At 36.5% G+C, this 27,324-nt stretch overlaps 1 protein-coding gene and 1 non-coding gene across 5 annotated transcripts in view; one reads left to right on the plus strand and one right to left on the minus strand.

Annotated features, from left to right (window-relative positions):
• The window catches only part of ARMC8 (armadillo repeat containing 8), a 106,494-nt gene that overhangs the window by 48,704 nt on the left and 30,466 nt on the right, over nt 1–27,324 (minus strand). For 3 of the 4 annotated variants that reach the window (XM_033404098.2, XM_033404097.2, XM_004278954.4), the window contains 10 exons: nt 20,920–20,991; nt 19,425–19,567; nt 19,223–19,320; nt 14,255–14,347; nt 9,486–9,566; nt 7,426–7,501; nt 7,239–7,329; nt 5,477–5,537; nt 3,269–3,469; nt 151–246 (listed from right to left, as the gene is read on the minus strand). In XM_033404098.2, coding sequence (XP_033259989.1) covers nt 151–246; nt 3,269–3,469; nt 5,477–5,537; nt 7,239–7,329; nt 7,426–7,501; nt 9,486–9,566; nt 14,255–14,347; nt 19,223–19,320; nt 19,425–19,567; nt 20,920–20,987 — 1,008 coding nt within the window. In that variant the 5' untranslated portion in view covers nt 20,988–20,991. The remainder of the gene's footprint in view (nt 1–150; nt 247–3,268; nt 3,470–5,476; nt 5,538–7,238; nt 7,330–7,425; nt 7,502–9,485; nt 9,567–14,254; nt 14,348–19,222; nt 19,321–19,424; nt 19,568–20,919; nt 20,992–27,324) is intronic. The other variant, XM_004278957.4, reaches the window with a different exon arrangement.
• TRNAE-CUC (transfer RNA glutamic acid (anticodon CUC)) lies at nt 10,650–10,722 on the plus strand. The gene has a single exon. It is a non-coding gene; the product is annotated as a tRNA-Glu (tRNA).

The following is a 27,324-nucleotide window of genomic DNA, read 5'->3' on the forward strand; positions in this document are numbered from 1 at the left end:
TCCCATTCATTCTTCAATTATGCCTTTAGTCACTCTGTTTTATTATATTCAAACAGTCACTGTTAGTGCTCTTCACCACGACTTTCAGGTTGACGTCACTCCCTGCCTGCTGGCTGTCAGGACTGGGGGACGCCCCTCTCCCAGACTCACCTTCTTCCGGATGTCTTCATCGTTTGCTCCGAGAGAGGCATAGAGCTTGAATGCAGCCTGGCGAAGTTCGTGAGCATGCTTTAAGTCATGATCAAGCTATGGGAGGGAAAAAATGATACGTTCCAACCCAGTCCACAAATTAAATTTTCAATAAAACTAATAAAGTAGAGTCGAAGAAAAAATATGTTTTAACAACTATTAACGTATCAGTGCTGGTTATTTTGGGTTTCTGCTCACATATGACTGAGACCTTGCTGTGTCTGTGTCAACATGACCTGGAATTCTTGCAGTCTGCTTCTGTCTAAAATGTGACACTGGTATATGAAAAATCTTTGTGAACCTTTGAGCCTTAAAAATTCAGTGTTTCTAGATGGTAGCTTTAGTGGCACTGGTGATTGCTAGCACCAGCTCTTTTTTTTTTGGCTGTGCCACGCGGCGCACGAGATCTTAGCTTCCCAACCAGGGATCAAACCCGTGTCCCCTGCAGTGGAAGCACAGAGTCCCTGGACCACCAGGGAATTTCCCACCAACTCTTTGAAATGCTCTCAAAAAACACGGCACAAGAACTTCCCTGGTGGTCCAGTGGCTAAGATTCCACACTCCCAATGCAGGGGCCCTGGGTTCGATCCCTGGTCAGGGCACATGCTGCAACTAATTAATTAATTAAATTAAAACAAAACAAAACAAAAAAAATGGCACACTCAGGCCTTTCTAACCCCGGAATACAGCTGATAACTTGAGTGCTGCTGCAACAGTATCTTTAGAAGGTTTTCCTAAACTTTAATAGTGCTAACCAAATTTCCGTATTTAAAAAGCTTTTAGAAGCAGGAAAACCTTTGTAAAAATGCTTAATAAACAACAGACCGTGGTAACCATTACTACCTATTACAGCTATCTGAGAATTATGTTCAGGGGGCTTTTTTGGGATAAATTTATTAAAATTACTTACTGGTATGAAACAATTAATGCTATCTTTTCATATGCATAACTGGCTTTCTCAGTTATCAATTCTTCCATATACCTGATTTATCACCAAACTACCATAAAAATAAAAGAGAACCGTGTTCTCAGGACACTTTCAGTGACTAAATATGAACCAGTAAATATATAAGGCATATCAGTAAAGTAAATAATTTTATAACTAAGAGATATAACTTATCCAAATGATTACAACTTTTTCCAAATGAGTTGCCTTGGAAAGGTTCACCCTTATGCAAAGATATAGGTGTTGTTCATAATATTCTGAGACCCTCTTCTGAACATTCCTAAAGAACTGAATGGCACACTAGCAAGAAAACCCTGACAATAATAACATATTTTCATCGACTAAGAGAGTTTCAAGTTAACTGTCACTGGTGTGTGAAGTGGGGGAAATCCAACTGGGTAACATCATTTAGAGTAACAACAACAACAAAAACTCCACAGTAAAAAACTAAAACTCAGTTGGGTTCTGAAGGCAATTATTAAGAGTAGCTCCCCAAATATTTTGATCAAAGCAGGTACTGATGGTTTATGGGAGGAACCTCCCAATATATGACACTCATTTTGATGTGTAAGTTCTAAAATATCTATTCTTATGTCTTAACTACTTTCCAGTCATAACATTTATTAGAATATTGACTTGGACTAAAATACAATGAAAATCAGACATTTATTAACATGTAAAAAAGTCTCTCTTATGGGTCTAGTACCTATACTTGTATGTCAGAAACCACTGGATAATCCATCATCAAAAATAAAGATGACAAAACAAACTAATATTCAAGTTTAGGAGATTTTAAAAAAAGTTATTATTATTCCAGTTTTACTGTGATGGAAATAAAATGGAAAAACCCTAAGAAAAGGGATAATCTTCTATATACTAGTTAAATGTTTTGCACATGTGTAAGCTAGACGTTCTTGTAACTATGTTTCCTCACTCTCATGTCCATCAAAGTGTTCTACTTGCCTTGCTGCCATGGTCAGCTAAGGGTGTTCAGGAGGCTATAGTTAGGACTTGCTCATATGTCTTTGTACTTTGAGTTACTGTGTCAGTGAGCAAGTAGCCAGAGGGAAAACAGACAAGGCAGCTGCTTCAATATAACCTATCACTTCTACTAGAAAAACAATACTGCTGAAGGAAGAGCAGGCACATAACTTTAATACATAAAGGGCAGTGTACATTAATACAAATATCAATGGAAGTTATTTTAGGCCCTTTCTGAGGCAGAGAAAAGTTATACCCTTAATAGTTTGTTTTATTTTCAGTGTTAAATGCCAAATGAACAGTTGCCTACTGGATGAAGTTTTTTAGAACTCAGGGGCATGGGAGAGGTCAAGAGAATAGTTTAAAAAAAATTTACCATTGGGACCAGTGGCATCAAAAATACAGTCACATTTGTGAAACAGTACTGGTTACTATTTAGGAGGCAATGCTCTCTATACCATGACCTCCTTAAATAAACTTTCTCTAACAGAATATTTATCTCTCATGCTTAGAGAAGTGGTTATGACAAACACGTTGAGAAAACCAAAGCCAAAAAGAATATCTACCTATTCTGAGGAACTTATAGTTTGAGAAAAAGTTAGCACAATTTGGTCCTTGATGGTCTCAAACTAGAGGTTAGATGGTGCTTTAGCTGTCACTAGCAGGCCCAAAGCACAGTTTGAAACTGCAGAAAAGAAAGAAGAGATGGCAAAAATTAGAAGAAAAGGTAGCAAAAGAAAAAGACAGTGGCGGAGAGTAAAATAAAGCCACTCAGTCGCCTGGAACAAAAGATTACCCTTGTCCTAAAGAATGAGAATATAGTGACAAAGCTGATTCTGGGACTTTCAATAGCATTAGATGATGTTGATATAATGTCAATAACCAGCTTAGAGACCCCACTATTTTGGGGTTAGCTGGGAATTTGGGATGCAATTTTCTGATTATCTCCTTACTAAAAAAACTTCTGACAATAAACATGAAACAAACTGGATGCAAAACTCATAAAGTGACATCATCTACGTTACTAAAAGATTTCTTTATTTAAAAGGGCTCTGAACTATTAATTATCAATTGGTTCAAAAGTAGTGAACAGTAAGAAAATCTTTTTAAAAATCCCTCTCTTGAGCTGCTGAAAAGGAAAAGAGAACATACCCTTTTAATATCAGTGATGGCACTCACAGAGCTGGGATACTTGAAATAATCAGCAAGCATGGCAATGAGGTGATCAGTAATGCTAGCAATTCTCTGTAGCTCAACATCTGGTTCAATCAGATAGGCGAGTGTCTCAGCTCCTTCAACTCTCTCCTCTAGTAACCTCTCCTTACTGCACATTCGAACCAAACAAGGCAATGTCTGGAAGGTAGTGATATTAATTATTTGCTTTTTGGTAAACGCAAAAGCATGATGGAGATCATATAGTAACTATATCAACCCCACAGTTTTTACTGGGAGTCATGTTTGTGATCAAATGTTTCAATAAAGACTTTCAGAGAATAAAAGTTTTTTTTGGAATGTAAAAACACACAAAATTCAGTGCATATTAATCATTTATACTGGCACACTAAACTAAACATATATTCAAAGCACATTAATATAAAGTCTAATTAGGCTCTTGTGATCGGTAAGACTGAAGCTTTATTGTACAACCTTACAAAAGACATTTAAGAATCCCTAATAAATCATTTCTGATGCTCCTGCCCTGTCTACGTATTTATTTACCTAAAATACATCCAGCAGTTTAATTAGGAACGATTTTGCCTTAGAAAAAGTATGCTATCTTTTCCTTAATGTGTGTGATATAGCTGGGATGACTTTCAATTTTTGTTTAGAGTTTAATACTTACAGTTGCAAAAACAAAATACAGCTTTAAAAACTCAGTGATCTTCCCATTAGTCAGATTCTACCAGTTCTCCTATAATCCAAGTGGAATGCATCAATCACAGTTCCTGAGTTCTCCAGAGAACTCCCTGGAATGACTGTGATATCTACTAGTCCAATTTTACTTCTGAGGTCCTTCAAAAACCTTGGCACTGGTCTTGGTAATTTCTCTACATTAGGTTCTCAATAAAAATATCCCATGTTTATATTTCTAAGGCTGATGAATCAACTTTAAAGGATAATGTGGAAATAGAAACTGAAACATCAGAATTACAGGAAGACTTCCTCTACAACCCCAGGCAACTATGCTTTGTTCTTTTCTAAGTTCCTATTATAGCTTGACCACAGAGTTCAGCACTTTATTGTTCACTGCTGATTTCTTATCAGGCTGGTTCCATCTTTTAAATATGACCCTAGGCTTCCAAGAAGAAAGCCTATTCTTATTTTCCTTGGAACAGTTACCAACATTTATCAATACCATAAACTCATGGATTATTGAATTTAATGCTCACAACTGCTACACAAAGAAGATACTTATTAACCTAGTTTACCAATGAGAAAGAAAAGGAGGGGGAGAGCAGTTAAGTAAGGGTATGGAAGCCCTCTATGCAGTGCTACTTACTTAGGGGGTCCTCAGATCTCATTAAACTATCTTGCTTCACCAAAGACTAAAGGAAACATTAATCTTCTTAATGTTCTTTTAACCTTGGGTTCATTTTGAACACTGATAATGAGATCTCACATTCATAAAGTGACACACTATCAATTTACTTACAGTTGTTCTGTTCTTTATAACTAAAAGCTGCTTAATGTATTTAATACATTGTTATTCTCAATATCCCTTTGGGATAGATGAACAGGAATTATTGCTTCCATTTTCATAATTAGGGGTCTGAGGCACCACAAGAATAAGGGATGTGCCCAAGGCTACCGACCCAGTCAGTGGTGGAAGTGCTAAAACCAGAATCCAGGTCTTAGGACTTTTAAGGGCTAGTCTTTTATCTGGGCTTTTCTGAGTTCTAGTTGCATCTGACACACCACAATAATGATGATTGCTTTCATGTGTTATTTACTTATTCTTTCTCGTTATGCCTTTTGATTATCTGCCATGTGGGTGAAATAAAGTCTTTATAGAGTTAGTGAACTGCTTGCCTACAAAACTGTGTTGCAAACTTAATGAAAATCAAGGACTAAAATATATTTTCTATTTAACCTGAATTTTATACATTTTTATAATTTTTACATCCTTCTAATTGCCATAAAAGTGAAAAAGGTTTGACAAGGAAAGATTTACTTTGACTTTCAAAACATATCTAAAACTACATGTCATCCCACTGAAAAGCATGGTGTTTTAATATTATTTCATGCTGTGCACGCATACCATAGTGATAAATGTGTTAAATAGGAATACAAATATTTATATTCAACACTTATATGCCTGGATAATTTTCACATGTTTTTAGGAAGAATTAATTCACTCACCTTTAATACAATACAGTTGTCATCTGTCCGAATTGCTCCAGCTCTACACATGTAAGTTAAACTGGAATAAGATGGCAGAAAGTAAGTTTTTGCTTGTGTTTTAAAGCTTTAAAAACAACCACCACCACCTACTTGCCTTTAAGATATTATGGGGAAAAAGAAAGACAACTACTCTTTCTTATCTTGAGGGAGAAGGTTTTGACACTCCCTTATCTGAGATTCTGTTAATTAAATAGTCAAACAAAACTATGTGATATAGGCAGACAGTAAGCCAGAAGTTTTTAAAAATACCTACAAAATTGTTTTAAAAATAAATGGCCAAATGAATGGGTAAACGATAAAGCAAGGTGCTGGGCACACTGGAGTTCTCTATACATTTCTCTATACTTTTTGTTTGAAATTTTCCATAATAAAAAGGAAAAAATTTTTAAATAAAATATAACGTTAACAAAGTATCTAAATTTAAATGAAGTTAAGTTGGGATATTTCAACTACAAGAGCAGTGGTAGAAGTATCACAGAAGCAGCATTTAACTTGTAACACTTATAGCTATCCCTATTAGCTAAGATAGTTAAGATATTAACTAGTTAAGATATTAACTAGTTAAGATATTAACTAACTAGTCAGAGGTTACCAGAAGTGGCTTTGAGAATTAATTAGTGATTTGGCTCTACTGAAAAACAATTTACCTTCACAATTATATCTGGCTGTGAATAAGAATACAATTACTTTCTACTCTCTAAGCAAGTACTGAACATTAAGCAATTAAGAAACTTAAATTAATGGATTTCCTTTTTGAATTAGATTCCTTTGGTAAGCTGGAGGGAAAAAAGCCTAAAATACCCCATGTTCTGGCTTCTAGGGAAAGTTATAAACAAGTCAGTAAAACTCCTTACTTACACTGTAGGAGATGAATTCTTTATAGCTGTTATCATTATCTTAAGATTTGTTACTACATTGTTTTTTGAAACCAGTTCCATGAGAGTATTACCTTACTAACAAAAAGGCAAATGCTCAGTTTTGAAGACAAAAAAGCAGACAAACAAAAAATACAAATCATATAAACAAACAGAAAACAATTCATGATGCAGGAGTGATTCACTGAAAACTCATTCTGGCCAAAATATTAGAGAGCCACAGCTTCTTAAATACTGAAACTAAACCATTCACTTAGCACAGAACCCTACATAACAGGTGTTAAACCTATCTGGTAATGTATTGATAATTACAGAATTAACATGTACTGAATGCTTACATGAGCCAGGAACTGTGCTAATAAGAACTTTACATAACTATCTTATAAATGGTCACATCTCTATGAGGAATCTTTGTTTTGTTTTTCCAAAATTGAGGAAGTCACATTCTCTGAAATCATGCCTTGGTTATCAACTTCAACTAATTCTCACTATTTCTATATCTTTATGTTTTCCTGCCATAATACTTAGCATAATATGTGTTGGTTAAATCTGATCTAATTCTGTGTTATTTCAACTGAAATACAAGGAGAAGGGAATATAATGAAGTAATTTTCTGTAGGTAGTCTTAGATGTTATAAGAGAGTTCTTGTTGTGCATGCTACTACTAGTAGTAAACTGAGTATAAAACTCACATCCATTTAAGAAGGTATGAGATAATCCCATGACTTTCAAATTTCAAAATCCCAAAACAAGATGGGGATTGAAAAGTGAGCTCATTAGGCTGTCCAAAAATACTCTAAATTGATAAAGCACTGTCTTTCTTCCCACATTGTCTTGACCTTTACCATTTTGCTGATGTGAGCTGCATTTCAATGGGCTTATCCCTCTGTAACATCTTCACAAAAATTTGTGGTAACAATTCTCCATCAACCAAAACTAGAAATAAAACAAACAACAAGGATTAAGGAATTCTTTAAATCTACAAAGTTCATAAATTAAATTGTGTAGGTGCCACTGAAAGTTCCAGCCTACCATTTACCAGGGTCATCGATACCTGGGGGTTTTCAAAAGCTAAAACTGAGAAGCATTTCAGTGCCTGCATTCGAACCTGTAAAAATAAATGAACAAAGCATTTATTTTAATTTTGCAAATATGAATTTTAATGTCTCAGAATCTAAACTCTTCTGAAGAAATAACTATTTAAATCTGCCTAAAGTACTAAAGGAAGGACTCAAGGGAATAAAAATAAGACCTGTATATCTGAAGAGTACAGTAAGTTAAAATTATAAAAAGTTAAAATTAATTTTGAAATAATAGAAAAGAAAAAACAGGGAGGAAGTAGCAACTAAAATGGAACTAGATAAATCCCTATTCAAATTTAAAAGAACGCTGTAAAAAATACAATGCTGGTAAGGCAAAGGGAACTCAGTAACAATTACTAATTGCTTTTCAAGTGGAACATTTCTTCTTCCCAAATTACAAACCAGAGAACTGAAGAGAAGACCAAAAAAAAAGAGTACTCTTGTAGTTGTGTATGGGATGGGGAGTGGGGGAATAGAACAGGAGAGGAAAGGAAGTTATGATGAAAGTTCGAAAAGGACTAAACTAATTTAACTTTAGAAATACTTATGAATTATGTTACTATACCTCAAAACTAGGTAACTGGTCTGGGATGATACCAAGGGCTCAAACTCTTGACCACATACAACATATTTTATAATTTGCAGGAGCTCCTATGAGAGCTGTTATTTTTCATTCTTTTTGTTCAGCTTTCACCAGATGACCTCATCCTCACTTCCAAGCCTGAGTCTATATATGATGTTCTCCTGTGGAGCCTGAGATTGGCAGGATAGGTAGCTGAGGTGTGAAGAAGCTCTGTCCCTCACTTGGGCAATGCTCTGCAGCACAAGCACGTGCCTACAGATGGAACCTAGAATATGTTCATGACACTCTGACAGTGGAGCAAACCTTGGCAAGAGTAATGTTACCAAAACCTTTTTCCTTCTACAACCTGTAACTTGCCATAGTAGATAAGGAAGTCTAGTGTGGAAAAGAAAAGAAAGAAATGAAGAACTTAATGAAGCTAGAGGATGGAAAAGAACAAGAACAGTAAATCGCCACCCCAGCAACTGTTTCTTGACACACAAGTGCTGACTGGTCTCAGCCTACACACAGTACAGAGCAGAGGAAGCAGCTCTCAGTATATATGTCCTTCCCTTGCCTCTGGCTAGTTTCAAGCTGGTTCCATTCCCCACTCCTATTCTTGTGAGATCTTCACCAAGATCTAACTTTGGATGTCTGAAGTAGGGAAAATGTACATATTAGCAGGGCAGACCTGCAATAAAGCTAAGGACAAAAAGAGCAGACTAGGATCAGTGCAAATGGATAGAAGACAAAAATGACAGCTTCTCTGCTTTACAGGAAATTCCTAGCATATTTAGTTCTAATGTGACACAATAAAGACAGTGTCCCAATATTTGCTACAACTTACCAGCTAGACAATAATGAAATGACCAAAGTTTTAACTAAATGCCTGATAGTATATCATGACACTGCTTACCTATATATAAGAGATAGTAAAGAAATTTAATTAACACAACTGAAAACCCTTGACTTTTTAAGTCAAAATACAAAACAGAACACATTTTAAATGTTGATGTATATGTGAGTATATGCTGTAAGTTTCGGTCAGTGTGGCTAAATAAAGGTTTCAAATAGGAAATCCAAGGTCTTTCCTGTTATAGCAAGCCATTGCTCCTACATACTTCAAGGCATAACCTCACTTGCAACTTTGGCACTGACACCATACCAGAAGAGACTACTAATGATCACAGGTAAAAATCAATAGGAACTTATACCACAATCATATCCTGAAGGAAAAAAAAAAAAAAGGAAAGGCAAGGTAGATTTTTTTTTAAGTGTACTCTCTCTAGAGGTAAAACAATGCCCCATAACATTTTACTGATAAAATACTATTCTTGATCACAATATCTACCAAAGAAACAACAAAACATGTGTGCCTCTTTCCAGACCAGGACTCTAGAAGCCCAAAATAAAGTATAAAAGTCTGGCCATAATTTTTAACATCTTACTTTGTAAGATACTGAGGTTAGTAGGTGAGCAATATTCTGAACTGCACCATGATTAAATAAAATTGTTTGATGATCTGGACCCTGTAAGAAAAGAGAATATAATAATACATTAAGAAGAGTAATGATTCATTCCAATAAAACATTTACTTAAATGGAGAAAACCACATTCACTACAATGTAGAATTTTTAGTTACCCTTCTCCTGTATAAACCCATTCCCAAAAAGCAGGATAGACACTGTTTTCAGTCCTGCAAAGGGCTGTAATATCTTACCTCTCATCTCAGTTCCATAGAACCGCTGCCTCCTTAGCTCCCTAAATAAGGAAGGGGGCACAGAAGCTATCCTGGCATAGGCCCTCACACCATTACAGCAACAAAAGCACTCCAAATTCTGCATTTCACGTGCACACCCTTACCCTATGCCCACAGGAGACAGTGTACTCATTCTTACAACTTAAGACTGATGACCTAGTCAGGGGAACTCTAAAACTAATTAATTACAAGAGAAACTGGACCAGATCCTAAGCTACCTCAACACATCTGGGAGGTTGGAGCAGTGGATGGTAGGAAACACAGCACTGCATAACTGAGAAGTAAACATGTTTTAGTTCTCTTTCTCTCTCATTTCTCTTAAAATTATCACTTCTTAGAGTAAGAAAGTGAAGTAACAGGAAAATTCAGGTATTTTATTTTTTACCAACTCTGTTTTCTACTAATCAATTTACTGAAGATCTTCAAAATGGCACAAGCTAAAGATTAATGCAAGGCTTTGAATTTGCCAGTACTTAATTCACTTCTTTTATGTCCCACCAATTCACTCAAATAATGAAAAGTCAATTAAAGCCAAGGCAAGGATGGTAGTTCATGCTTATCATTATTTAGGCGAGAAAAGTGTAGCACCGAAAGGTAGGTTATCTATTTGGGTTCACCAGAGGAAACCAATTCCTAGTCTAGAAAAAAAGCTCTCAAACCAACTTCTCCAACTCACTATTCAGCCAAGTTACAACTGTTTTGCAGATGCTCATTCTTTCTTGGACCAAAATATCCATCATTTGAAGTGGGAAGATTAGCATTCATACTTCCGATTAATAAAAGAGCCATACTCTCTTTTATAGGCAGCAATCCCCTAAACATTTTACATACTATTAAGAGCCCTTTAGGGACTTCCCTGATGGTCCAGTGGGTAAGACTCTGCACTCTCAATGCAGGGGGCCCGGGTTCGATCCCTGGTTGGGGAACTAGATCCCACGTGCATGTCAAAACTAAGAGTTCGCATGCAGCAATTAGGAAGTCCTCATGCCACAACTAAAGATCCCGCCTGCCGCAACTAAGACCCGGAGCAGCCTAAATAAACAAACATTTTTAAAAAGAGCCCTTAAAAAAAAAAACACTTCAGCAATTTCTTTCTTAATTTACATACATTTTAAAAATTGAAGTATAATTGATTCTATACATTTTCTAACTTCTAATTTCTTATTTTTAATCACTATATAATATTCCAGAGTTTACTCAAGCAAACCCCCATCACATATTTTTGGTACCTTCTAATGTCTCACTATTAATTGACTCATTTGAAACACAGGAGTCTCTGGCTTATTCATTATAAGGATAGTGGTGGAGACTACAAAGGGGGAGCCAAGGAAAAGAAGGGTCTCCTCAGAATCTGACCCATTTTTTCTACCTATTAACAAGTAGGTAACTAGAATAAGTTACGAAGATAAGCCTCAATTAAACTTGACTAAGGTTTTTTTGCCTTCCTTATAAATTTTAACATCCCAATTTATATACAGGCAATGTTTAGCAGAACAGCTAAGTAGGCAGGGGGCTGCCTCTACCCCCTTGTACCTCACTGTTCTTCCACTGTATTCAGCCAATCCATTCTCCTGATTTGAGGTGACCTAATACTAATAGATTATTTTATATTCTTCAAGACAAAGAAGAATACACAAGTACATTCTTTCCCCCTATTTTAACATAAATGGTAGGATAATACTATATATTTATATATATATAATATATAAAATACTACATACAAATACTATATATATACTATACATACATATATAAGTATATATATGCATGGCTCTAAACCTCTTATTTCCTTTATAATATATCTCAGTGATCACTCATATCAGTACACAAAGAGCTTTCTCATTTCTTTTTTGGCCTTAATCCATTGTACAAATGTCCCATACTTTAATTAGTATCCTATAGTTAGACATTCAGATTGTTTTCAGTCTTGGACTTATATTTATAAATGATGGTGAAGCACAGTGCAATTCTCTGTACGTAACTGTTTCCCACCGCTTACAAGATATTGTACTTTTTAATCCCTCACATTCTTTGCCCAAATTGCAGCAAATGTTTGTTACAAAAGAAGCTCTTCCTCCTCTCTATGGTCATAGATAGGATTGTGTAAAAACAACTGCAAGGAAGGAATTAGTGGCTGAACCAACTAAAGAGGAGGAACTATTATTCCATTATCAACTCTCTCTTTAGTCTCTCCAAATCAACCTGCACGAACCTGGAGTTAGTGAAACAGCCTCTCAGTGTGGGAAGCACATAAGCCCTCATGATCCTAAACCCCAAAAGATAGGTCTCGAAATCTGAGTCACTGCTTAAGTGGCAACAATGTAGAAGTTAGAATTCCAATTAATATTATTACTAGCCTTTTTTTGCTCCTTAATAAATCAGGGAGAGAATTTCAAAAATATAACTATGATTAGTTTACAACACAAATGCTTTAGAAATCTCTTTTTCTGTCTCTCCTGCCCAAAGTATGCAAATTTAATATTGATACTAGTATATGAAAATTTGTAAATGAGTCTTAAAATGCTACTATGAATTTTATTTATTGTTTTCATAAACAAAATGAAAATAAAAGGTTTTTATAATTAATGACATACAGAGATCATCAGACCAGTTGCTTTCAAAGATACATGTTTTTAGTGTGTCAGTAGGAAAATAAATAGTATTTTAGACTATTACTGTTGTCACTGGGTTTATACATGCTATAATGTTTCCTGAGGTCTAGTTATATCTCAGACTACTTAAATTGGGTCATCTAATTACCATGGCAAATGCTAATTATCAGGCTAAAAGAAAGATGAGTTCAGGTTTTTAATTTTCTTCAGTTCTGTTAGTGGCATGAGGGTGCCTGTAAATTCTTATTCAGCATAAGTTTCTCTCCAGCAAAAGAACTAGTGATTTAACAGTATTCCGTTATCTATCTCCAGCAAAAGAACTAGTAATTTAACAGTATTCCGTTATCTATGATTTCGGCTAAAACAGCATTGAGAAGTTTCAGATGAGCAAGCCTAAAAGCACTGAGAAGTTCCTGAAGAGCAATTCTAAAAACTATTTGGGTAACTTCAGGGATAGGATTATTCAAACTTCTCATAATTTGACATGTAGTAGTTATACCTCCAGGTCCAATTTTCAGTGTCCATTTGGGATAACTGTGATTATGACTAGTAGATGCTGTGCTCTCAAGCACTTGCATCTAGATGCTGAAAGATTTGTAATGAGGCATATAGTTCTGGAGTATCCTTCTCCACCTATCTACCAGGGTTGGCTGTAAGACATCATTTAATGTTGGAAATTGTTTTCTCAAAGCTTTTCTTTGCCCACCTCAAGAGATTAAGGAATTGACATCCCTGGTCCTATAAGTTGGCTTACATGCTCACAAAGCAATCCAGGAGGAGAAACTTCAGAGACTTTTGACAAAAATCTTAAATTCTAAATGTCTTTAATATATAGAATAGAATAGGCTATGACAGCTAGGATTTGAGAGGGGTTTTAAGTTATAATCTGTAGTTAGTTATAATCTATAGTTACTTTTTCTGAAAGGAACTGACTTAAGTTATATTTTGGAAACTGTTCTAAAATAGCATAGATCTGTGATCTTCTTAGTTTAGTATGCAGTTGTTCACTTTTCCTTCTTTCCTATAGTTCCCCAAACTCCTCATTTTATATTTGCATTATAAGTGATAAGCAGGTAAGTAATGCTGTCCTGAAAAACTTATCAGAAGATAAACAATGACTTGGTTAAAAGTTAGCAAATTATGGTTATCAAAAGAGTACACTCAATATGTAAACTATGAAGCAAAATAAGTAGCACTGCATGGCACTCTTCAGTTTAGGTTCAGGCTCTTCTAATAACTGAATTCCTCTCAACAAAGAGGAGAGAAGAATCTCTCTTAGTTCTCCTTATAAGAGATCACTTAAAACAATTTCCAACAATGTGGAAACTGAGGGTGTGGGAAAACAGTCATGAGCATATACTGCTGGTAGGAGTATAAAATTGTATAACCTCCAATATAAGACAACATGTGGTAAAATTACACATGCACACATTCTTTGACTCAGCAATTCTGTTTCTTATAAAATGTCTTACATACAGGGTATTTGCTGCATCACTGCTGTGAAATAAGATTGGAAACAAGCTAAATGCCCAACAATAGAGGACTGGTTGAATAAATTATTGTACATCTATACAATAAAATACTCTTCATCTGTTTAAAAAAAAAAGAATGAGGAAACTCCCCATGTACTGATGTGGAATATCCTTCAAGATGTTAAGTAAAAAATGCAAGGTGCAGAACAGTATGTATGGTATGCTACCATTTGTGTCAAAAAAAAAAAGAGGGGAAAATACATAAGTCTGCTTATATGTGTATAGATTAACTACAGGAGGATACACACAGAAGGCACATCTCCTGAGGACATGCAAGATTTTATATTATAGAGAACATTTGTTCTGGTTCTTACTTTACAGCAGTGTGAGAAGATCTGACAGATGTACTCCTGGGTATAGCGGGACCTGCTAAGCAGCGCCATGAGATGCGGTATCACTGTGGCATCCTGGAGTCAAAGGGAAGAAGAGCACAGCAACAAGGAACTCAAACACAGTAAGTATCTCTAACAAATGATTTCCACGAGCAGATACATATGTAAGCCTCTTATCTTAATGACAGTAAATCAAGTCTCTTTAAGGAACACAACACAGAAGCAACACGGCAATCAAAACTGTCTAGGCAAAGGACAAGGAAAGGGGCTTCAATTTTCATCCTTGACAACAAAATACAAGAACAGGAAATTCTCAGTTTCTCTCCCATAAACAGCCTACATCCCCACAATAAAACAAAATAATTTCAATAAGACTTGACATAAATCTATTCTGAAACCAAAATGTGACATATTAATAAGATATGTAACAATGCATTGCTTATAAGGAGGAATTACTGTATTAAAATAAAAGTTGACAATTTTGATCTCTGAGATGTTCTGGTAAGTATCAGCAACAGGTTAACACTCATAACAACTGTAGTTAGCTAATTTCAGTCTTCACAATTTATATAATAGCAACTTCTCACTTATAGCCCACTCTCTGCCTACTACTGACACTTCACAACATACACGATGGTACAGGACAAGACAGAAGAATCCACCCAACCTGCTGCAGGGCTCTCCAAAAATCTCCTCTTTCTTGAGTGCAAAAAGAATTAAATGTTGAAATAATATTTGGCTTGAACCACAGATGGTGAAGGAGACTTAGCTCAAGCCCCCTAGTCAATGCTGTCACAAGTCCTGTAGCAATGCTTCTCAAATATGAATGTGCACTGCGTGTATGTTCCCAGGGGACATTCTGTATATACAGATTCTGATTCTCTAGGTTTGGAGTAGGACTTAAGATTCTCCATTCTAACAAGCTCCCAACTGATACCTGATGTTGCTGGTCCACAGACCACCCTTTGACAAAAGACAACAGAGGGCAAGGAAGGAAACTTAAAACAATACCAGAATACCACTGTTGGGATAAACAAGATTTGGGGTTTCCCTCAGAAAGAAAAGAATGCTCAAGATCCATAAAAGCTAAGTAGGAAAATAGGTTGTTTATGCCTACAAGTAGAATCTTTTCCCCTTGCTTGTTAGTATAACCCTGTGTTGTCATAAGCAGTTTAAAAACAAAATGAGGGAATTCCCTGAAGGTGCAGGGGTTAGGACTCAACGCTTTCACTGCCATAGACCCAGGTTTGATCCCAGGTCAGGGAACTAAGATCCCGCAAGCGGCGCAGCGTGGACAAAAAAAATAAACAACACTCAGAAAATTTCAAAGAAAGTCAGCTACTAAATTCATTTAAGAAAGGGAAGAGATGAGAATGTAAAGTATGCATCTATTTTACAGATGCGGGGTTGGGGTGGCAGGAATAACGATGACAGTGGTTCCACTGAAAGATGATAGGGAAGTAGGTAACAGCTGAGAGAGAAGAAGCAATTGAGAGGAAGAGCCTCTATTACGCTCCTAAAACTACTTCCACCTCATTCCTTTCCTCCATTGCTCTCTCACCCCTCAGTTTTCCTGTGACAATAGCCCCTATCTCATTTCTTCACACCTGCGTCCTTTCTGCCAACTGTGTTATATATCTGCAGTTTATGGTTGATTAAACAAGGCAAAGAACAGTTACATAATTTCCCCAGTCACCCATCTGATAAACAGGATTGCAAACTAGACATCCTGCCCTCTTCAACAGGACTGTGCTGTCTTTAGTTTAGTGCCTGAGTTGCCATGGTAGCTGGCCTCTACACAATCCAACTCACAGATGTCAGTCAGTTACACCTAAATACTACTCTCTGTCATTGTCCCACCTAACACTTTTCATGGATTCTCCACTGTCTCTGAGGGATAAAACTGTTTCACAATTTAGGTATTCTCTCTGTGAAAGTCACGTTAATGTCCCTGTGTCTTAATTTTTCTTATGTAAAGAAGTTAAGTTTGTATAGACTAGTGTTCTCCAAATTATGCACCACCATCCATTAGTGGGTCATGAAATCAGTTTAGAGAGGGAGGAGGAAGGAGCTAAATCAGTTAACCAGGATCAATTTCTCCCCCATTACTGGGCTGGGGGTTGGGGAGAAACTTATAGGGTAAAGAAGATGGGTGATTGGTTTAATTTCTTTGTAAACGCGACAATTGGACTTTCAGGAAAACAGATGGAGAGTCCTTCTATGTGGAATGTTTTGAGGAGGATATCCGCATTTTAGGAGTGCTTACAGTTAACCAGTGGTTCTCAAAGAGTGGTCCGTGGACCAGTAGCATCTCAAGTTACTGGGAAACTTGTTAGAAATGCATGTTCTCAGGCCCTACCCCACACTCACTGAATCAGAAACTCTGTAGGTAGAGTCCAGGGTTCTGTGTTTAATGAGCTCTCCAGGCAATTCTGGTGCATGCTCAAGTTTGAGAACCAGTGTAGTAAACAGTCTTTGGATTTATGAGGCACAGCTCCCTGAAGAATGCTGCACAAATCCCTGAGGTATAAAATTGAGATGTTTCATAATTTAGAGCCTCCCTGCTGTGTGGTGACCCATAAACCTCACAGACCTTATGCATCATTACAAGCCAGAGGAGCAAGGGCCTAATGTAGGAAAAACAAACTATGGAGGCACGTGGCATGTTCCCTCTCCCTGCCTGCTTTGCCTGTGCCTCTTGACTGCTTATACTCTTGAAATACTTGTAAAACATGATTCTGGACAAGATCTCTGATTCATTATGTGTCCACTTTGAAACTCTGACATTCTGTGTGTCAGCTCAGAGAATCACAACCAGCATTTTTTTTTAATGAAAAAGGATAGAACAGAAATCAGAAGGCACCACATTTATGTAACTGTTTTGTGAAGACTATCTCAGGATGTTCCACCACCCCTCACCCCCTCCCCTTTCTGCCCCACACACACAGTATGGCAGTGGAAAATATCATTCTTACTGTGGACTGTGGATAAGAGTTTGAAAAATACTAGTCTGGATAATTTTTATTAAGAAAGTCCCAAGTAATCAACAGATAAAAACACCCCCTAATACTCCCTGAAGTTTTTGAAAACCACTGAATGACTCTAAAGATCTTTAGATTCTCTCACACATACTCTGATTCTAGCCTGGTAAGTAAGCCTCTAACAAGTTGCTTCTGGTTCCCCTCTCCAGCCGAAATGAACACGGATTCCCTTCCTGCATTAGACTATTCTGTCCACTGTCCTGCATATTCTCTCTTACACAGATGTTTCCTAGAACAGCTTCTTTTCTCTCCGCTTCTTGAAATCTTATCCATTATTCAAGACCAGGTTGAATTCTACCTTCTCTACAAAGCCTACTCTACTGGATTTAACCTATAGTGAGTGCATTAAATATACTCCTTAATTTGTACCTATTAGGAAATTAAGAAGGGTCTTTTTACAAAAACCAAAAGAAAAAAAACGGCTTACAAATTCCTCAAGATCTGAGACGATCTTTCACTTCTTTACAAAGCCTACAACGTTTGATATTTGCAAATTAGCAAGACTTCAAACACTTCTTGAGACTTTTCTACAACACAGTTATCACAGTTAAGATCAGTTTTGAGATGCTAAATATGGGTTGGCCAAAAGGTTCGTTCGTTTTTTTCCGTTAAGATGGCTCCAGTAGCACTTCGCTGTCTTTAACTTTATTGAAAACAATTTTGTTAGATCGTATGTGACAGCTGTCATATCAGTGTGCATTTAAAAAAAGACTTATCAAAATTGGTGAATTTTTGTGTAGTCATTTTAGTATTGAAGATGGAAGAAAAAAGGCAACATTTTCGGCATATTATGCTTTATTATTTCAAGAAAGGTAAAAATGCAACTGAAACGCAAAAAAAGATTTGTGCAGTGTATGGAGAAGATGCTGTGACTGAACATGTCAAAAATGGTTTGTGAAGTTCTGTGCTGGAGATTTCTTGCTGGACGATACTCCATGGTCGGGTAGAACAGTTGACAGTGATTGAATCAAGACATTAGTTGAGAACGATAAACGTTATACCACGTGCGAGATAGCCAACATACTCAAAATATCCAAATCATGCCTTGAAAATCATTTGCACCAGCTTGGTTATGTTCACCGCTTTGATGTTTGGGTTCCACATAAGTTAAGGATAAAAAACCTTCTTGACCGTATTTCCACATGCGGTTCTCTACTGAAACATAATGAAAAAGTTCCGTTTTTAAAACAAATTGTGGTGGGCAATGAAAAGTGGATACTGTGCAATAATGTGGAATGGAAGAGATCATGGGGCAAGCAAAATGAACCACCACCAACCACACCAAAGGCCGGTCTTCATCCAAAGAAGGTGATGTTGTCCATATGGTGGGATTGGAAGGGAGTCCTCTATTATGAGTTCCTTCCGGAAAACCAAACAAGTAATTCCAACAAGTATTGCTCCCAGTTAGACCAACTGAAAGCAGCACTAGACGAAAAGCGTCCAGAATTAGTCAACAGAAAATGCATAATCTTCCATCAGGATAACGCAAGACCGCATGTTTCTTTGATGACCAGGCAAAAACTGTTACAGCTTGGCTGGGAAGCTCTGATTCATCGGCCGTATTCACCAGGCATTGCACGTTCAGATTTCCATTTATTTAGGTCTTTACAAAATTCTCTTAATGGAAAAAATTTCAATTCCTGAAAGACTGTAAAAGGCACCTGGAACAGTTCTTTGCTCAAAAAGATAAAAAGTTTTGGGAAGATGGAATTATGAAGTTGCCTGAAAAACGGCAGAAGGTAGTGGAACAAAAGGGTGAATACGCTGTTCAATAAAGTTCTTGGTGAAAATGAAAAATGTGTCTTTCATTTTTACTTAAAAACTGAAGGCACTTTTTGGTCAACCCAATAAATTAGAAGTATGCTGTTAGTAAAATGTAACTGATGATTCAAAAACACCTAAAACTCACTGTATACAGTAGTTCCTCTGGAGTAACGGGACTGGTGAAGATGGTGCGCAGGCATCGGAGGCAAGCTTCAATGAACTTCAGGTCTGGGGACAGTAGTCCTATTAATAGAAAACAGATTTGAGACTCATCCTTTCAACTCATATTTAAAACTCTGCAAACTGATTCTAATTTTTACTTGTATAAAAATGACTTCTTTACATACCTTGCAGTAAGGCAGGGATAATATGGCAATCGAGTAGAGACTTAACATTGTTTTCAGTACCCATAGCAAGACTTCCCAATACCACTGCACATTCGGTTTTCAACTCTGTGCTTGAGGTTTCTTGCTGAAGCAAGTACAATAATCTAAAAAGAAAGAACTTGATAAACAGAAGAGACTAAAAAACTTAAAAGTAAACATTAGCTAAAAGTAATGTTACAGAAAAAGGCTACCAATACATCCCACACACTGAAAATATGTTTGGCGAGCTTATGGAGGGCTAGGAAATGGTCATATTTTTATATAAGCTGTTACTTTAATAATGGAATATCGAGTGGGGGTGGATCTAAAGAGATTTTCTTCATTTTGAGCAACAGAACTATCATATAATCTTAGTTTATCAGAACTGTGAATCTGAAAGTTGTCCACAAGTGATCTCTGTGGAAACAGCAGCACCACAGTCCACGTTATCTGCCACTCCAGGATATGAAGACTCCCAAAGCCAAGTGCTGCCGGATCTTAAGGACCTTGAATACCCAATACTGCAGTTCAGAGATCACAGAGATCTAGCCTAGAGGGAATATTCAGAGTCCTTGTGCTGCTCTTCAAGCAAGGGAAGCTCTCTTCTTTCTCCAGTCCTCCTATTTGGGAGATCAGAAGATCCTATTTCTACTCCAGGCCAGCCTGACAAATAAATACTCCCCAAATTCTAATCATCCACCACTTATGACCATCTCCTTTATGTTCTAATGTAGAACCTTCATGTTCTCTAAAGCATATTTATATATACTGAGCACTAATTCCCTAAGAAAGGCTGCTGACAGCTTTATAGTGACCAAAGGTCAATCACGTTAAAAACAATAAAACCATTAATCCTATATTAAAAGATAGAAAAGAAGAAAGAGAAAAAACCAAAACATTAAAAAATTCTGAATGAAAAACTTACAGCAATTGCACATAAAACTTAGTTCTGGGTAGCAAAGGCAAAGAGGAAGTTATACAACTGTCACTGTCTACCAAAAGGAAGCTTATTAGCTTCATCAGAAGAAATCAAACTTTCTATGTTAACTTAAAAACCAGCAAATTCGAAAAATTAGAAATTAAAAAAGCAGGGTTAAAAAACCAAGAATTTTTTTTAAACTCAAAAAAGGTTTTGCGAATCCTAATAAATTATTATCCAATCATACAAAAACTGCCAGAGTGCAAAGGAGACAGGGAAGATTCAGGCTGGTGTACCTGCTTATCTACACAACACATCCTTTTATTGCAGGGTCAATGATCTTCCTGAACCTCTAAAAAGTATTAATACATTTGTTTCATATTCCATTCCCTGGTACCTTAATTTTTTTTAAAAGAGATGCTTCATATACTTCAAAGCATTTATTAAAAAAAAATAAGAACAGACAATACAGAAAAAAGATAGGTCTTATGGTTGAGAATGAGAAATACATTCAAAACTTAGTATGAATAGCAGAAAAGGGGATGACAGCAAACTTACCTTGGAACAGCTCCTAGAACAATGAGGTTGGCTTTCTGCTTGTTGTTTCCAATTACAGCATTTTTCATGTCTCTGAATTCAGGGGAAAGAGAAAAGGGTAAGGTATGTTGAGACATCACAGAAAAATAAAAGATCAATGCATCCCACTTTATCTTTATTATGCAACATCTTGGATTGGCAAGTACAGAAGTTAGGGACAAAGTGAAAACACTGACGCTTTTCCACCTGGAGTGCCAAAGAGAAGGGACAGAGATAGGTACCTTATAAACCTGGGGCTGTAAAACAGGAGAGTAGCAAGGTGGGGGGAGGGGGGAATGAGAGACATCTTGAGTATTGGCAAAAGACTTCCAATACAAAGAAAGTTGAGTTCTTCAAAAAGGCTACCAATCCTTTGAATAAAAAGAAATATAGGCCATCTTCTCACGCACAGCTCTGGGAGTAGGGAGTAAAAGCAGCCAGCCGACAGAACAGATCTGATCTTGTTTCAGGGACAATGACTTTCCTTTTTTCCTTTTTTTCTGAATTCTCTGGACTGAATATTTCTGATTCCATTTTATCTCCTTTATTGTCTTATTAGCTGTACCTCTTTGGGTTTTGTTTTGTTGTTTTTCAGTGGTTGCTTTACAATATGCATCTTTTAACTTAACACAGTCAATCTTCAAGGGATATTGTCCCATTTCATGTGTATTTTAAGAGCCTTGCAAGCATATACTTCCATCTTCCCATCCATTCTTTGAGCTGCTGTCATAGTTTTATTTTTAAATTAGTTAGAAACAACATAATATACTGTACTTTTTTTTTTTTTTTTTTTTTTGGCTGTGCTGTGAGATCTGTGGGATCTTAGTTTCCCCACCAGGGGTTGAACCCATGCCCCCTGCAGCAGAAGCACGGAGTCCTAACCACTGGACCACCAGGGAATTCCCTATATTGTATTATTTTTGATTTAAAAGGCACTTATCTTTTAAGGAGATTTAAAAATAAGAAAAAATCTTTTGTATTTCCCATATATTCACCAGTATTTTTTATTCTAGCTACACTCAGATCTTTATTTCACCAGGATTAACACTCTATTCCATAAAAAGAGTATCAATGACCAGTTGGTTCACAAACACATGGTTGTTCCCAAAAGACAGGCAGAGAAAATACAAATAGCTCAAAATAAGCCCAGTACTAATAAAATGTTTAATTAAAAAAACTTACGCTAATTAGTCAGTAGTGCTATCTTAATATAGAACATTAGAACACTGTGACTCTCAAAGTATGGAAGAAGGCATCAGAGACTCCATGGGCATTTCAGAAGTTTCAGAGAGAGTCTGGAAATTTCTGGCCATAGTTTTAAAATAGAAAGCCTTTTTTGCACAATCCTAAAGAAAATCATATTTTTCAGTACTGTACCTGCCTTGTAAATAAAAAGGAGACTATACTTTTTTTTTTGAATTTTGTTTTATTTTTTTGTACAGCAGGTTCTTATTAGTTATCCATTTTATACATATTAGTGTATATATGGCAATCTCAATCTCCCAATGCATCCCACCACCACCACCCCCCCCTCCACCTTCCCCCCTTGGTGTCCATACGTTTGCTTTCTGCATCTGTGTCTCAATATCTGCCCTGCAAACTGGTTCATCTGTACCATTTTCTAGTTTCCACATATACACGTTAATACACAATATTTGTTTTTCTCTTTCTGACCTACCTCACTCTGTATGACAGTCTCTAGATCCATCCACGTCTCTACAAATGACCCAATTTCGTTCCTTTTTATGGCTGAGTAATAGTCCACTGTATACATGTACCACATCTTCTTTATCCATTCATCTGATGATGGGCATTTAGGTTGCTTCCATGTCCTGGCTATTGTAAATAGTGCTGCAATGAACATTGGGGTGCATGTGTCTTTTTGAATTACGTTTTCTCTGGGTATATGCCCAGTAGTGGGATTGCTGGGTCATATGGTAGTTCTAGTTTTAGTTTTTTAAGGAACCTCCATACTGTTCTCCATAGTGGCTGTATCAATTTACATTCCCACCAACAGTGCAAGAGGGTCTCCTTTTCTCCACACCCTCTCCAGCATTTGTTGTTTGTAGATTTTCTGACGATGCCCAATCTAACTGGTGTGAGGTGATACCTCATTGTGGTTTTGATTTGCATTTCTCTAATAATTAGTGATGTTGAGCAGCTTTTCATGTGCTTCTTGGCCATCTGTATGTCTTCTCTGGAGAAATGTCTATTTAGGTCTTCTGCCCATTTTTGGATTGGGTTGTTTGTTTTTTAATATTGAGCTGCACGAGTTTATATATTTTGGAGATTAATCCTTTGTCCGCTGATTCGTTTGCAAATATTTTCTCACATTCTGAGGGTTGTCTTTTCATCTTGTTTGTAGCTTCCTTTGCTATGCAAAAGGTTTGAAGTTTCATTAGGTCCCATTTGTTTATTTTTGTTTTTATTTCCATTACTCTAGGAGGTGGATCAAAAAAGATCTTGCTGTGATTTATGTCAAAGAGTGTTCTTCCTATGTTTTCCTCTAAGAGTTTTATAGTTTCTGGCCTCACATTAAGGTCTCTAAACCGTTTTGAGTTTATTTTTGTGTATGGTGTTAGGGAGTGTTCTAATTTCATTCTTTTACATGTAGCTGTCCAGTTCTCCGAGCACCACTTATTGAAGAGACTGTCTTTTCTCCATTGTATATCCTTGCCTCCTTTGTCATAGATTAGTTGACCATAGGTGCGTGGGTTTATCTCTGGGCTTTCTATCCTGTTCCATTGATCTATATTTCTGGTTTTGTGCCAGTACCATATTGTCTTGATTACTGTAGCTTTGTAGTATAGTCTGAAGTCAGGGAGTCTGATTCCTCCAGCTCCATTTTTTTCCCCTCAGGACCGTTTTGGCTATTTGGGGTCTTTTGTGTCTCCATACAAATTTTAAGATTTTTTGTTCTAGTTCTGTAAAAATGCCACTGGTAATCTGATAGCGATTGCATTCAATCAGGAGATTGCTTTGGGTAGTACAGTCATTTCCACAATATTGATTCTTCCAATCCAAGAACATGGTATATCTCTCCATCTGTTTGTATCATCTTTAATTTCTTTCATCAGTGTCTTATAGTTTTCTGCATACAGGTCTTTTGTCTCCCTAGGCAGGTTTATTCCTAGGTATTTTATTCTTTTTGTTGCAATGGTAAAAGGGAGTGTTTCCTTAATTTCTCTTTCAGATTTTTCATCATCAGTGTACAGGAATGCAAGTGATTTCTGTGCATTAATTTTGTATCCTGAAAGTTTACCAAATTCATTAGCTCTAGTAGTTTTCTGGTGGCATCTTTAGGATTCTCTATGCATAGTATCATGTCATCTGGAAACAGTGACAGTTTTACTTCTTCTTTTCCAATTTGGAGTCCTTTTAATTCTTTTTCTTCTCTAATTGCCATGGCTAGGACTTCCAAAACTATGTTGAATAATAGTGGGGAGAGTGGACATCCTTGTCTTGTTCCTGGTTTTAGAGGAAATGCTTTCAGTTCTTCACCATTGAGAATGATGTTTGCTGTGGGTTTGTCGTATATGGCCTTTATTATGTTGAGGTAGGTTCCCTCTATGCCCACTTTCTGGAGAGTTTTTATCATAAATGGGTGTTGAGTTTTGTCAAAAGCTTTCTCTGCATCTATTGAGATGATCATACGGTTTTTCTTCTTCAATTTGCTAATATGGTGTACCACACTGATTGATTTGCGTATACTGAAGAATCCTTGCATCCCTGGGATATATCCCACTTGATCATGGTGTATGATCCTTTTAATGTGTTCTTGGATTCTGTTTGCAAGTATTTTGTTGAGGATTTTTGCATCTATATTCATGAGTGATATTGGTCTGTAATTTTCTTTTTTTGTAATATCTTTGTCTGGTTTTGGTATCAGGGTGATGGTGGCCTCATAGAATGAGTTTGGGAGTGTTCCTTCCTCTGCAATTTTTTGGAAGAGTTTGAGAAGGATGGGTGTTAAGTGCTTCTCTAAATGTTTGATAGAATTCACCTGCGAAGCCATCTGGTCCTGGACTTTTCTTTGTTGGAAGATTTTTAATCACAGTTTCAATTTCATTACTTGTGATTGGTCTGTTCATATTTTCTATTTCTTCCTGGTTCAGTCTTAGAAGGTTATACCTTTCTAAGAATTTGTCCATTTCTTCCAGGTTGTCCATTTTACTGGCATAGAGTTGCTTGTAGTAGTCTCTTAGGATGCTTTGTATTTCTGTGGTGTCCATTGTAACTTTTCCTTTTTCGTTTCTAATTTTATTGATTTGAGTCTTCTCCCTCTTTTTCTTGATGAGTCCGGCTAATGGTTTATCAATTTTGTTTATCTTCTCAACGAACCAGCTTTTAGTTTTACTAATCTTTGCTACTGTTTTCTTTGTTTCTATTTCATTTATTTCTGCTTTGTTCTTTATGATTTCTTTTCTTCTACTAACTTTGGGTTTTGTTTGTTCTTCTTTCTCTAGTTCTTTTAGGTGTAAGGTTAGATTGTTTATTTGAGATGTTTGTTGTTTCTTGAGGTAGGATTGTATAGCTATAAACTTCCTTCTTAGAACTGCTCTTGCTGCATCCCATAGGTTTTGGATTGTCGTGTTTTTATTGTCATTTGTCTCTGGGTATTTTTTGATTTCTTCAGTGATCTCTTGGTTATTTAGTAACATATTGTGTAGCCTCCATGTGTTTTTGTTTTTGATGGTTTTTTCCCTGTAACTGATTTCTAATCTCATAGCGTTGTGGTCAGAAAAGATGCTTGATATGACTTCAATTTTCTTAAATTTACTGAGGCTTAATTTGTGACCCAAGGTGTGATCTATCCTGGAGAATGTTCCGTGCGCACTTGAGAATAAAGTGTAATCTGCTGTTTTTGGATGGAATCTCCCATAAATATCAAATAAATCTATCTGGTCTATTGTGTCATTTAAAGCTTCTGTTTCCTTATTTATTTTCATTTTGGATGACCTGTCTATTGGTGTAAGTGAGGTGTTAAAGTCCCCCACTATTACTGCGTTACTGTCGATTTCCTCTTTTATAGCTGCTAGCAGTTGCCTTATGTATTGAGGTGCTCCTATGTTGGGTGCATATATATATTTATAATTGTTATATCTTCTCCTTGGATTGATCCCTTGATCATTATGTACTGTCCTTCCTTGTGTGTTGTAACATTCTTTATTTTAAAGTCTATTTTATCTGATATGAGTATTGCTACTCCAGCTTTCTTTTGATTTCCATTTGCATGGAATATCTTTTTCCATCCCCTCACTTTCAGTCTGTATATGTCCCTAGGTCTGAAGTGGGTCTCTTGTAGACAGCATATATATGGGTCTTATTTTTGTATCCATTCAGCGAGCCTGTGTCTTTTGGTTGGAGCATTTAATCCATTCACGTTTAAGGTAATTATCGATTTGTATGTCCCTATTACCATTTTCTTAATTGTTTTGGGTTTGTTTTTTGTAGGTCCTTTTCTTCTCTTGTGTTTCCCACTTAGAGAAGTTCCTTTAGCATTTGTTGTAGAGCTGGTTTGGTGGTGCTGAATTCTCTCAGCTTTTGCTTGTCTGTAAAGCTTTTGATTTCTCCATCGAATCTGTATGAGATCCTTGCCAGGTAGAGTAATCTTGGTTGTAGGTTCTTCCCTCTCATCACTTTAAATATGTCATGCCACTCCCTTCTGGCTTGTAGAATTTCTGCTGAGAAATCAGCTGTTAACCTTATGGGAGTTCCCTTGTATGTTATTTGTCATTTTTCCCTTGCTGCTTTCAATACTTTTTCTTTGTCTTTAATTTTTGCCAATTTGATTACTATGTGTCTCGGCATGTTTCTCCTTGGGTTTATCCTGTATGGGACTCTCTGCACTTCCTGGACTTGGGTGGCTATTTCCTTTCCCATGTTAAGGAAGTTTTTGACTATAATCTCTTCAAATATTTTCTCGGGTCCTTTCTCCCTCTCTTCTTCTGGGACCCCTGTAATGCAAATGCTGTTGCATTTAATGTTGTCCCAGAGGTCTCTTAGGCTGTCTTCATTTCTTTTCATTCTTTTTTCTTTACTCTGCTCCTCAGCAGTGAATTTCACCATTCTTTCAGGTCACTTATCCGTTCTTCTGCCTCAGTTATTCTGCTATTGATTTCTTCTAGTGTAGTTTTCATTTCAGTTATTGTATTGTTTATTTCTGTGTGTTTGTTCTTTAATTCTTCTAGGTCTTTGTTAAACATTTCTTGCATCTTCTCGATCTTTGCCTCCATTCTTTTTCTGAGGTCCTGGATCATCTTCACTATCATTATTCTGAATTCTTTTTCTGGAAGGTTGCCTATCTCCACTTCATTTAGTTGTTTTTCTGGGGTTTTATCTTTTTCCTTCATCTGGTACATAGCCCTCTGCCTTTTCATCTTGTCT

This window comes from Orcinus orca, chromosome 5, assembly GCF_937001465.1.
Source record: "Orcinus orca chromosome 5, mOrcOrc1.1, whole genome shotgun sequence".
In the NCBI taxonomy this organism is placed as follows: domain Eukaryota; kingdom Metazoa; phylum Chordata; class Mammalia; order Artiodactyla; family Delphinidae; genus Orcinus; species Orcinus orca.